At 39.3% G+C, this 13812-nt stretch overlaps 1 protein-coding gene across 1 annotated transcript in view; it reads left to right on the forward strand.

Moving 5' to 3' along the window:
• Window positions 1–714: 714 nt before the first annotated feature.
• The window catches only part of abl2 (c-abl oncogene 2, non-receptor tyrosine kinase), a 35427-nt gene continuing 22329 nt past the window's right edge, over window positions 715–13812 (forward strand). The window contains exon 1 of the mRNA XM_081348249.1: window positions 715–1448. Within this exon, the coding sequence (XP_081204375.1) occupies window positions 1232–1448 (217 nt within the window). The 5' untranslated portion in view covers window positions 715–1231. The remainder of the gene's footprint in view (window positions 1449–13812) is intronic.

Consider the following 13812-nt stretch of genomic DNA (forward strand, 5'->3'; position numbering starts at 1 on the left):
AAATATATGTTTTACAGGTGAGATTGTTGAAGAAATGAAAGATTATTAGTGTGTGTGTATAAATAAATCAGCGTATTAGAATGATTTCTGAAGGATCATGTGACATTGAAGAAGACAGTGAATGGGTGATGAAAATTCAGCTTCTCCATCACAGAAAGAAATTCACAATATTACTGTTTTCTCTGTATTTTTAATGCAGAAAATAAATGCAGAGGTGGTGAGCATAAGAGACTTCTTTAAAAATAAATAATAAACTATATAATATCACACACACAGATGTTTTGGATTTACAGGAGAAAATTATTTAGAACGTTGAAATGAAATAATGATGTTTTAAAGAGATACAAGAGAGAAAAAAACATTATACAATTAGCAATATTATTAAAAAAGCTCCAAATCAATATTTTATTTTATATTTTGATAAGTGTCTGGCATTAAGAGCAAAACGTAGCCTATTATTAGAGCATTTCATATTATAATAAAATATGATGTTGATATAGCCTAAGTGAAGTAGTATAATTTTCTTTATGTTGTGTTAATAAGACACTTTCATAAAACCTTTTTTTATTTTTATACTGTAGGCCTGCTGTTTACATTATTCATGTATTATCGGTAACATGGTAGTCACTGTACATTGTGAATGAACAAATATTGGTTACGCTTATGTCAATATTAATATTCATAGATTAAAAGAGAGATGTTTTGCATCACTGCGATGATGATGTGCTGCGCGCTCTCCGTCATTGGCTCGTGCAGCGCACGCCACTGATCCTGCGGTAAAGATGGCGGCGGCGGAGGGGGCGCGCAGCGGCTGGAGCAGAACGGAACGACCCCAGACGGGTTCGTTTTAAGAGAAACGGTGCTGGGGGGCAGGAGAATCCTACATTCCCGTTTAACAGAGCCGCTTATCCGGTTTAGTAGAATCGAACGATTAGACAGTGTGTTGTTAGGTGTTAGGTGTTGGGTGGGTTCTCTCGCTCTCTCTCCCATACACACACACACACACTCACACACAGAGATTGCTAAGCTAAGCTAACAGAGCTCGGTCCGGTCCGGTAGAGGAGAAGGAAGAGGAGGAGGAGGGGTGACCAAGAAAGGGAAGACAATCATCCCTTGAAGAACAGGCCGTCGTCCCGCGGTTCGTTCGTTCGTTGTGGGATGTGAGCGGTCCAAACGGACGGCGGGTCTTTCCACAGATCTGTGTTATTTTCCCACCCAGAACACTCGCAGGATGGGACAACAGGTAGGCCGCGTGGGAGAAGGGGCTTCCGCAGGGATTCAGACCCCACCGCAGGGGCAACAGCAGCAGGGCAGGTCGAACCGGGCCAGCAGCTCCGGGAGGAGACCCCGAGACAGCAACATCACCGGGACGCCACCGGGCAGAACTGCCGCCGCTGCAGCGAACATCATGCCGGATCCAGGGATCAATGTTTTCACCCTGCACTCAGGTATGAGCCCATTCAGCTGGTCACTTCGCAGGGTTCTCCCTTTGAGTCACTGGCAACATGCAAATCATTGTCGGTAAAATGCGGAGCTGCTCTCCGTGGAGAAGTTGAGATAGGCTAGATAGACCCGTTGGGATAAGCGGAAATACTCCATGACTCGGGCTGTGTTGCAAAACCTAGTGTGTTGCCTATGTAGACAGCGTTATCTTAACACCATGAATGCGTCCAAACACTTCGTAGTAACCATGTTTTGAACATTGACATGGACATGTTAGACTGCTGAAGCAAATCACCCTAAAATGTACCCTTTTAAACTTTTTGATTCTATCTACACACACAGCAGAGCATAATTGTCTGAGCAGTTTGTGAGTTCAACATGTGTTTTGTAAGTGGTTAAGCATGGTCAGTGTCTGGTCATCTTCCATTAGAACATTTCTTTGAAGAATATGAAGTGTTGTTGTCGATCCACCATTCCAGGTGGAGTGTCACTGAAGTGAGTATTGTGAGGATCTGATTGGATAAAAGCATCAGGTAAATGACAAGTTTGTTTACTGTCACATAATGACCCAAAACATGCTTTTGAGATGTATCGGTGTTACTGACAATGTTTCAATGCATCATCTTTTTAGGATTCATGTTCTGGTTAAAACTTTATTTATTTTCTTGTAAAACTTGTTTATATTCTCCACAGCTATTGAGATATTCCTGCAGAAATATGTCATATGAGCAGATTCTGCTTCTTATTCACAGAATATTTATATTGCGTGTAAACACGGTTGCCGATTTAAGGCTGCTCCATGCCTGCTCAAAACTCTGCGCAAAGGCATAATGCTGCATTACAGCCAGACTGACTTCTGCCTGCTCTGACCCACCTTACACACCCTAGTATAAAAGTATACTCTCTTACAATTGCATTTATGCTATCTCTGAGCAACATTACACAGTCTGTATAAATGCCACTTCAGAAGCGCTTCTGTGCCACTGCCACCTTAACTGTGTAAATTTGGCATTTGATGTTGAGGATTGTGTTTTTTTCAACTGAGAAGGGGAAGTTCAGACACCATACTATCCTAACTGTAGAAATGCGATGAATGTTATTTGATAGGGCTGGCATTTATTGTCTCTTATGAAGCACTTGCTGGTGGGAAAGCTGCCGGGGAAGCCACTGCTTTCTCGGATTTCACTCGCTCGATTTCACTGACTCATTTGTTTCAGGCAGTAACACAAAGCACATATTTTATCATAATACTGTTTGTGTGTCACACAGATTAATCATTTCTTGAATCTCATAATCAGGTGTTGTTTATTGTGACTGTGACACATTGGTTGGGATTTCATTAGATGTGTGGTTTGCTCTTCAAGAGAGTCGAGAATAGGGTTGGGGATCTATCGTTTAAATTTGAGCGTTTCCGATTCTGATTCTTTTAGATTCCCAGTTTCGATTCCAGTATGGTAAAAACACTTATATCAAGCATTTATCGATTAGCCGGTGGGAAAATGTCCTTATCATTGCATCCCTGATCCTTGATTTCGGCCCTCCAAAACCTTTTTGTCCCAAATCCGAAAACCGGTGGCTGAAAATTCATCCCTAACTGTTACACATGCGTTTTCTTTCTCAACTGTTTACGTTCACCTAAGACAAAACTGACTGTGACATATTTTAACATAACTTTGTGTGTATTTGTACATTCAAGCTTAAGAAAACGCATACGAGACTTTCGTACGATTCTCGATTCCCAACCCTTGAGACATTATCTTTAGCTCTATTTGGATGGTGTTAGATGAACAGTGATGTCTGTTATCCATTTCCCATGAGCTGCGTTGGGTCTCCTTGGAGGCTCGTGCCCAGCGTTGGTCTGTTCTCCAGGGTGGGTTGATCAATGCCAAAGAGGAGCTTGTCACATCTTGACACTGAACCCTTCGGCTGGAAACACTGACATGTGAGGGTTGCAGATGAGTTATTTTTACTCTCATCCCTTATAGCCAGATGTATAGCAGTGGCTGAAAGTCATCTGAATAATCTGGATAATAATTGTATGGTTACAGGCCTGACTGTCATACCAGTGGTGACTAGCTGCCATGATAAATTTCATCAGACACACCTTATATCAAACACTGGAGGCTAGAACATCTATTTCTGATCTCCAATCATATGGCCTTGCATTAACTGATGTTAACAAATGAGACCTTATTATTGCCTAATAATTTTTAATTATTAAAGGTACTGTACCAGGGCTCCAGACTGCGACCAAATGGTCGCATTTTGCGACCAAAATTTGAGAATGTGCGACTGAATTTTACATCCAGTCGCACATGTGCGACCAGTAATTTTTTTTTTTTTTACGTTAAACGTGGAAGGGGCGCGTCAAAGAATCCGGAATGTGTAGCAGGCCAATGAGTGTGAGAAGAATAGGGAATGGCCACTGTAACTGGCTAATGTGTGGAGGGGGAGGGTCCTAGAGATAAGCGAGCGCGCGTAAGTTAAACGTCTGTGGGAAGGAGACGGAGACAAATATCAATGTCACGGACAGACCTATTTTTTTACAGTCTATGGGACAGACACAGTCGGTCGGATGATGATAAAGGCCTGAACCCACTATTTTCGGGAAGACTGGCTACGAAAATTCAGCTGGTTGAGGTACTGTAAGTAAGGTGACGAACTCCATGAGCTGCGAATGTTGCAGTCGCTACCCCAGAACTGCGGGGAAATAGAAGTTTGCAGGCACTTCGCAGTTTAAACACAAAACGCATCTCAGCCTCAAGCAGAGTATTCCGTGACATGTTATTAAATAAAATGAAAAAAACTGCGCTGCGCTACTCATTTCTACTTCATAGACCGTTTAATAGTTCGAACCAATAATAAATAGACAGCGCAGAGCTTCTCTCGCCAGTCGCGGGCCGATCGCGATCACGCGAAACAGTTACATCGTGGAGATCCAGTGAAGAAATCCATTGAGTTCGCGACAGAATTAATAACATTGCTGCGAGATCCAGTGAGAAACATTCAGATTTGACGCAGAATTCTCTGTTATAAACCATATCAGATCAAACAGCGCTGACGTGGAAACCAGGAGAAACATGTGCCATGAACGAACAAGTTATAGAAGGCTTTAGGTCCACATATCATCAACATTCACCATGGATTTAATGTAGTAACACCACTTACTGTAACTATGGTATATTGTGTTTATAACAGTAGCCTACACATCTTTTTCCAGCACTTCAAAACTATAATATCATATTTAAATGTTATTTTTAATGTGTTGACCAAAACATTTTTTGTTCATCCTTTAAAGATTGTCCCTATTAATAAAACTAAAAGTTTCAAGAACTAGGAAAACTCACACTTATTTAAAAAAAGAAAAGAAACAAATATTAAATTACTATTGTAAACATAGCTGCAGAGGACGCTTATTGGCTATTTTCACTCCCTAATATCTATTTTGTCACTCATTTTGCTTTTGAATTATTAAGACATTATGAATGATAATAATTAAAGTTAACTTTATCTATACACCTCAAATTAAGCTCAGTGCTTTGTCATCCCACAGTGCTACCAAATACTTTCTGTAGAACTTAGTGCCGCTGCCCTCAAATGTTAGTCTGGAGCCTGTGATCTTAAAATAAAACTGCACCATACTTTCTGTACGTTAAGGCTATTTATTATCAAAGCATTTGTCAGTAATACAGTTATTTTGGGGGAAAATGTGAATAATTGCATTGTAAGATGATTTAAGGTGCGCCCCTAAATTTTCTGCTTGTGCTCCTAAAATTTTAAGTCAGGGGCTACAGCGCTCCTAATAAAAAAAGTTAGTCTGGAGCCCTGTGTACAGTACCTGTCAAAAGTTTGCAAACATTACATTTAACCTTAAATAATGTATTTGTTTTCTATTTTAACACATTTTGAAATGTAAGTTATTCCTGTGAGGGTAAAGCTGAATTTTCAGCATCATTACTCCAGTCTTCAGTGTCACATGATCCTTCAGAAATCATTCTAATATGCTGATTTGATGGTCAGGAAACATTTATTATTGAAGCATTGGAAGCAATGCTTCTATCTATTGTTTCTGCTTCTTCACTTATTTTTGGATCCAGAGATTCTATACTCTTTCAGAAGATGCGTAATAGCGCCCCCTACTGTATAGGTGGAAAACATGGATTGCTGGATTGCCATAAATGACGGAAAAATCCAGTCAATGGCGGGGAAGAGTAAATACCTGGAGGGTGCACTATAGTACTGTCATTAACATTCTCTTATACAACATCAACAGGAAGCTTCTTCACGGTTTCATTTTGAAACTCTGCAGTGCGGTCATCATCACTCAGAGTCTGATGACTACACAAGAGAATAGTGGACTACTCCATTTCCCAAAGCTTTTCTGCCCATAGTGCAATCAGGACATCGACAGGTGACTCATCTAATGCTCAAAGCAGAATTCGGTCAGATCCAGGAGAATATTCATCTCTTTCATTAACTAGTGGAATTCCATCAGATACGACCGTGATGAACTGCGCTTAATTTGACCACGCCGTCACACGGAGGGGGTTAAAGAGTCGTCCCGTCTGCGTCCTCCCGTCCCCTGCAGTCAACCAATGAGTCAGCCCGTCGCCGCTCTAAGGTCACGGGGCCAGTTCCACACTCTTTTTATTTATTTATCAACTCTGTCCTTTACCAGCAGGCTTTTATTATTTCAGTAGGGTGGTGCAAAGTGCTGCCCTGAACTTAATGCAGTCCAAAGTACCCGAAACGATTGATTTTCAGAGCTCAGAACAGTGCGGAGCTTTAGTTGGCACACGATTAGAAGATAACATGGACAGACGAACTCTCGAAAGTTTCCTTTTTGTTTGTTTGTTGTTGTTATGTATCATGCATTTCCAAGGTTTGGGAAAGCGAAAAGCCATGAGGCTGTCCGATAGAGTGATTTTGTGCACATGTGTTAACTTAATGATATAATGTTGGCATTTGGCAGCAGCTTCAAATAAGACTCATCCAAGCAAAATCGAGAGTCAGAACTGTCCGTTTAAGAAATATGAGAGAATATCGTAGATGATTTGGTGAAGTTATGGTTTCGGAGCTCTAGGCTAATTGTTTCTGGTAAGCAAGCATAATGCTGCTGTAATTGAGTTAGTAATTAGGCTACGTTACATAAATATCTCTATCATCAGTTTGTTCTAAAGGATTGAGTAGACAGCACTGACACGTGTGAGATTCCCAGGATGTAAGAGGATAGGAATTAAGGGCTAAATTAGATTAAGCAATCCATTTTTTTGATATGTGAGATAGATTTGAAGCAAAACAGCTGAGGAGAAGTTTTATAAAGAAGTCTCAAACTTCTCTCTGTCTCATTGTGAAGACCTGATGGGACTCTCTTGGCCCACGGTTCGATTTGGTTGTTGCACCACTAGAGGTCAATAGAACACCGCAATTAGTTTTCACTAGGCTCAAAGTATCAACGTTGATTGTATATGTATATTTTTTTTCATGTCTAGTTGGTAACACACTTGTGAATTGGATACTCATCTTTGTCTCATTGGTGAGATAGCGGGTGCCTGTGCTCTCCTAGACATCTGCTAATCCTGCTTCATTTTAACAGCCTTATCCGGTCCCATCCTCTCATTGCGTCCTTATTAAGGTCTGGATTAGATGACACACTGGAGTAATTCTTCTATGTTGGGGCAGTGATGGAGATATTGGACTTTTTCAGTTCAACTCTTTCTCTGTTGCCTTTCTCTGCAGATCAGAGAATGCATTTGGCTCAATGCAAAGTTTATAATATTTATTGTTTGTTTTATTTATTTAGATTTTTTTCACCCAAAAATGATTGTGTCTTTGCCTTTATTAGCAGTTCTGTAATGCAACTTTGCATGTGTTTATGACTACGTATGGTTAAAAAAACACTAAAATAAAATAAAAGACCCAATAAAAACCCTGTTTGGCCTTTCATTTTTGGTCATATACACATCAAAGTAGTTCTAATGAATCCCAGTTGAATCCCATCCGCAAAGAATGGCCTGTCTGAGCGTTATGATATGTCTTGGAACGCTGAGTGAATAATCCCACAATTCAGTAGTGAAATCAGATGGGACAGAGGGGAGATTAGGGTTAAAGCCAGGATATCTGCATTATCATCAGACGTATCCTAGCATCTGCTTAGTTTATGTGTCATTGCCCTTCCCTTTCCCAGCCTTTGTGCGTTTTACGTTGTGAGTGTTTTGGTGTTTTTATTTATTTGAGGCGTCACCTTCACTTTCTGAAACAGATTGTTCCGTTTCACTAATGCATTCACTGCGTTAGATAACACTTTAGTCACACCCTTGAGCTGTAGTACATCTCATTTTCTATTGATAATGAATGCTTGAATCAAGCATGTTATGATCTGTTTGTGACATATCTTTACTAGAAGGGGTGTCGACACGCAACAACCACTGTAGTTAAATGGACGACGACTCCTCATTGGCGCTATTGAGGTCATGATGCATGTTCAGACAGGTCCTCCACAGCCTGCCAACACTTCCTGTTCGCAAGACCACTTGTCTGACTCAATCCATCCATCTCCATTCGTAATGTGTCTGGCCCACCAGGCTCATTAAATACCGAAGGCTTATGCTGTCTTATCTCTGAGACCGGGCTAATGCGTTCAGCCTCATCTGGAGACGTGGTTGTCTTAACCACCATGGTTGTTAATTTCCTTTGAGAATGTCTCTTAAAGCCTTCATCAAAATGTCTTCAAATACCGTTCTCGCCTCCAAATGAAATGCAGGCCCTGTAGTTGTTTCTTGGGTTAAGCAGGCTCTTTTAGGACCTTTTAGGACAAAGAGGTGCAGTGCTTGTATACTTAACTCTTTCCCTGCCAGCCTTTTTGAAAAAAGTTGCCAGCCAGTTTCATGGCCCCCATAATATTTTGATGTATGAATATCTGAGCATGCGACTTTCATTTAAAGTCTGCGTGAACCGGAAGTTGCAAACGACTTTTCTCCAGTGCTGTGACGTATTTCCCAGTGAAACGGAATATTGAACAGAGGGCAGGGTTTTACTCTAGCGCTCCTCCTCTCCATCTCTGCTCATTACAGACTAGCGGTTTGAGGGGAGTGGTTAAGCGTTTCCCATCCCAAGCCGTCAAACCTACATCATCAGGGAAGGAACGCCATTCCAGACCGGAAGTAACTTTTCAGACTTTGATTAAAGATTACGACAGCAAACAATTTTTTTCTGTGTATTAACTTGCACGGATTCATTTTTCACCACAAGACTAGTAATATGCGCTAACAAAGTAAATAGGGTAAATTTTGATTTCAGTTGGACTTAAAAAAAACAAAACAAAAAACGCAATCGCAGAACGTATTCAGAACGATGATCAAAACATAAATGGAGTAGATCACTTCCATCAACACCCCCAAAGCTTGCACCTTTACGCCTATACCACTTCCTGGGTCGACATTTCATTCAATAGGCTAACATTAGTCATTTTTGATTTATATGCGGTTCAATGTTGATGATCGCGTTATTTCGCATATGCATCTGCTTACATATGCTATCGCTTGTTTCTGCTTCTTCTTCGCATGTGTTTTGATATGGAGATTCTGTACTCTTTCAGAAGATGTGTTATAGCGCCCCCTGCCGAATAACAGTGAAAGCCCAAAAAATTCTGTCAATGGCAGGGAAAGAGTTAATGGAGATTTGTGGAATTGTTATTAGAGATGTTCCGATACCCTTTTTCCCTCCCCGATACCGATTCCGATACCTGGACTCAGGGTATCGGCCGATACCGAGTACTGATCCGATACCTGGGTGTGTATCTATACAGCTGCAATTCATACTAGCCCTGTATGAATTGATATAATTATTTTATGGTGTGCTTCAGACCAATCCCTTAATAAAACATGAACAAATACATACAGTGAACTAGAGTATTTTTATTATCTGACATACATTTCACAGCAATATATTATTTATTTTTCTTAAGTGAAAAAGAACTTTCAATGCAGCCACACATCTAATCCTATAAACTGAAAAAAAAGGTATTTTAGTTTTATTTAGTTATATAACTCTATGAAAAATACAAGAAAAAATAATCTCTTTATAACTTGGAGTCCAGAAACAATTTTGCTAAATAAAGGCATTTGATTTTGAAATACATAAGTAAAAAAATAAAAATAAAAAATAAGTGCAGCCACAATGTAGTGAAATACGAGACTTGAGTAATAGAGTATAAATAAACCTCAACTAAAGATGTCGGTAGTAAAGCTTGTTGTTTCCACATCTTTTAGTTTACATGATTTAGATTACAAAATCATGATTTAGTTTACATGATTTAGATTACAAAATGTGTTTACGCACTGTCTTGAATAGGGAACGCTGTTTCAGAGATGTATTTGCGACCAGACAAACTGTACCGGGGCTCCAAATGTTCAATTAAGCGGCGAAATCCGTTGTTTTCGATGACTGAACAGCGGCTGGTCATCCAGAATAAAAAACTCGATAATTTTGTTGGATAAATGTATCACTCGTTGGCTGTCTTTTGAAAACTTTTCTCTTTGTTTGAATGAAGCTTCCAGAGATTGTTGATTCTGGCGCCCTTGCGTTTATGTAACCGTCGTGTTCTGCGGGGTGACGCGTCTTCAAATGCTTTATTAAGTTACTCATGTTGAAGTTGCTTCTTCTTGTGCCTCGAAATTAGAGTATGGCATATGAGACATGTCACCGTTTTAATGGCTGGTTTGTCCAGTCTGAAATACAGCTAAACAGCGGACATACTGCCAGCGCGTGTTTTAATTTCTTCTTCGGTGCTCTAAACAGTGGTTGCTTGTGGCAACAGCACAACTTCCTGCGTTGCCACAAGCAACCACTGTTTAGAGCAGCGAAGAAGAATTGATCTCCGTTGGCCGCGTTAAGCAAAGCTAGCGTGCTTAACTAGGTAATGTTATTGTTTAAAAAAATGGTATCGGATCGGTACATGGGTACAAGTACTCGCCGATACCGATGCCAGCATTTTGATTGGTATCGGCGGCATTTCCGATACTGGTATCGGAATCGGAACAACTCTAATTGTTATGCTTTTAGAAACAGCGTTTCAATGTGATGGGTCAACAGAATGGTTGATTAGTTACCCAGAAACTGAGTTTATTACACCATTATGGGGACAAAAAGCATCTCTTCCTATTGAGTGACTCGGCTGGAACGACTCGTCAACGTTTGCATAAGTTAGTCTCTTAGTTTTTATTGTATCAATTAAAAACCATCGGCTATAGCATGAAAAAGGTAACAATGGTTTTGATTAATTAACTACGTGAAGGCACTGAGTTGTATAATGTCTGTTCTGCATAATCCAACATTTTTCTCTGGTTAAAATGATTAAGTTCTTTCCAAAACAAAATGAAACCTGTACAGAATATTGCAAGGCTTGACGATACAGACTGCCCGGTGCCAGCAGGAACGACACTTGGGACAATTGATGGAACTGTCATCGTCTCAATCGGGCCAGTGCTGCGTCGCCATGAAAGTTTATCCTTTGCCTGCGTTGAGCATTGAGAAATAAAGCGCACGAGTGTAGAAGTATATTAGATCCATACTTAAAGTGACAGCAGCCTAATATTCCAGATGTGATGCTGCTCCGCTTGTGTCTTAAATTGGGCTTGCTAAATATAAGTATTAATTTCTTTTAAAAAAAACCTTACTGACCTCAAACAGGAACCGTAATGTATATATCACAAACCTTTTCATTAAATGATTATATTTCATTTTCATAATTTCCCTTATTTATTTAATCGTATTCTTTGGAGGGTAAAGTAAAATTAAAGGGTTAGTTCACCCAAAAATGAAAATTATGTCATTAATGACTCACCCTCATGTCGTTCCAAGCCCGTAAGACCTCCGTTCATCTTCGGAACACAGTTTAAGATATTTTAGATTTAGTCTGAGAGCTTTCTGTTCCTCCATTGAAAGTCAATGGACGGCATACTGTCCATGTCCAGAAAGGCAATAAAGACATCAAAGTAGTCCATGTGACATCAGTGGCTCAATCTTAAGTTTATAAAGCGACGAGAATACTTTTTGTGCGCAAAAAGTAAACAAAAATAACGACTTTATTTCACTATTCATTTCCTTCTCTCTAGGCCTCGAGCTATTTCACATAGTGTTTTTGCGCAGTGCGTCTGTGTTGTACGACACACGTAGGCTCACTATTGACTTTACATTGACTTTCAATGGAGGAACAGAAAGCTCTCGGACTAAATCTAAAATATCTTAAACTGTGTTCCGAAGATGAACGGAGGTCTTACGGGCTTGGAACGACATGAGGGTGAGTCATTAATGACATAATTTCCATTTTTGGGTGAACTAACCCTTTAAGTAATGGACTAAGTTATTAGGAAGTGGATGTGTTTATCTGTTAAGAAGCCGTGGATGCTTCTGGTGGGAAAATGTCATCAGATATGGAGGATGTGAGCAGTCTGATGATTTCTGTTCTGCCCACTCTGTTGTGGCAACCACAGGTAGCTGTGGTGCATCAGGTAGATGTTATTCAGAGGGAGGAGTCACAGGTCTGGATGCGTCCTGCACACAGCCCAAAAATGACTCAAAGCAAAGAGAGAGAAAGAGGGAAAGGATGGACAGAGATTACTGATTGTCTGATTAAGTGCGAAAAATCTTTTTCATTTCTCACCGTATGGTTGCATTGCATCACATTGCTAACTCATACAATCTTAACACTTTTGCTATTGTCACTGTTATTGTTGACTGTAGTTGACAAAAGATGATTCGGAATTATATAAATATAAAAAGAAGAACATATAATTTCATTCTGATTGGGCAATTAAGTGTCTTGAGTCTGTTTTGTGTTGCATAAACTCTTAATAAGTACCTTTAAGCTGTTGGGCGTGTGTGATTTTCATGCTTGTGCATGCTTGTACAAAGAGAAGAGAAGACTGGGGGAATGATGCCAAAAGTTCAGCTTTGCCATAACAGGAACAAATTACATTTTACATATTTCATTGGCAATAATATTTCACAATATTACTGTTTTGCTTTGTTTTTGATCAAATAAATGGAGCCTTGGTGAGACTGATGCTTCTTTCAGAAACATTTCACCGACCTCAAACATTTGAATCGTAATCTGTGACATAAGGGTTCTGTAAGATAAAAATCAGAACACATAAACACATACTCATGTCTTGACTGAATAACATTTGAAAAGCAGTTATGTATCTTATTGTGGTAATAGAGCGTGTGAATTGTTGAAATTCTGTCTGTAATCTTTCTTTTTTTACCATTTTATTGAGGATTTCAGCAAACTCTAAAACTCTTTACTGAAGTTTGATAGAACTGTTGTAAATAGAGGCATAAACGTTTTGTAATGCCATCCCTTTTTTGTTCTGATTTGTCAAATTTGGAGGCACTGAAACACTTTATTAAAGTGACTTTATTTGAGTTCTGTCAGTAGTATTTTATTTAAAAAAAAATATGTGAATGAATGAGACGTTATATTTAGTTTAGTTTTTTTGTGGTTTGTTTTGTATAATATAATATTGTATCTTTTAATATATATATTTTTTAAATATAGTATAGTAATTATTAATTTATTTTAGTTGTTTAGTATAAACCGTTATTGGATTGCATTTAAGCTGCCTTTAAAAAGTGTGTGAACAGACATTTTGCAATAATTGTTTTTCTTATGTATCCATTATTGAAATCATCTCATAATTCGGCACCAGAATTGCATTCTTTACCAGAGATTTCTTCCTTAAAGTGGCTAAAATAATCATTCATAGGCTATTAAAAAGCCGAATGGGAATTGTTAAAGGCATAGTTGATCCAAAACATTGAAATTCTGTCATTTACTCACCCTCAAGTTGTTCTTAACCTGTATGACTTTCTTTGAACACAAAAGAAGATGTTTTGAAGAATGTCTGTAACCAAACAGTTGACGGTAGTCATTGACTTCCATAGTATGGAAAACAAATACTGTGGCAGTCAGTGGCTACTGTGATCTGTTTGCTTTCCAACATTCTTCAAAATAGGTTTGGAACCACTTGAGGGTGAGTTAATGATGACAGGTTTTTAGGTGAACTAACCCTTTAAATTCATTACGATTCCCATCCCTATCGTTGACACATTTGGTTAATTGTAGGCTATGTGGTAAATGAATTTCCCTTTTTGACACTTGTATTCATCAGATTGTCTGTTGTCTTGTAATACTGCACTAGTCTTTTCAACTGGAGAGCCATTTACTGGAATAGAGGAAGAGACTGAGTGAGAGGGGGGACAACTGTGCATTCTTTGTTGCAGAGAGCTCTTGTCCTCATTATTGTGAATGAACAGGATCTGTCCTTCATAGTGTTCAGTTTATATGGGCCCATTGTTTGAGGAATC

Source organism: Scardinius erythrophthalmus (assembly GCF_964197995.2).
Source record: "Scardinius erythrophthalmus genome assembly, chromosome: 20".
Lineage (NCBI taxonomy): Eukaryota > Metazoa > Chordata > Actinopteri > Cypriniformes > Leuciscidae > Scardinius > Scardinius erythrophthalmus.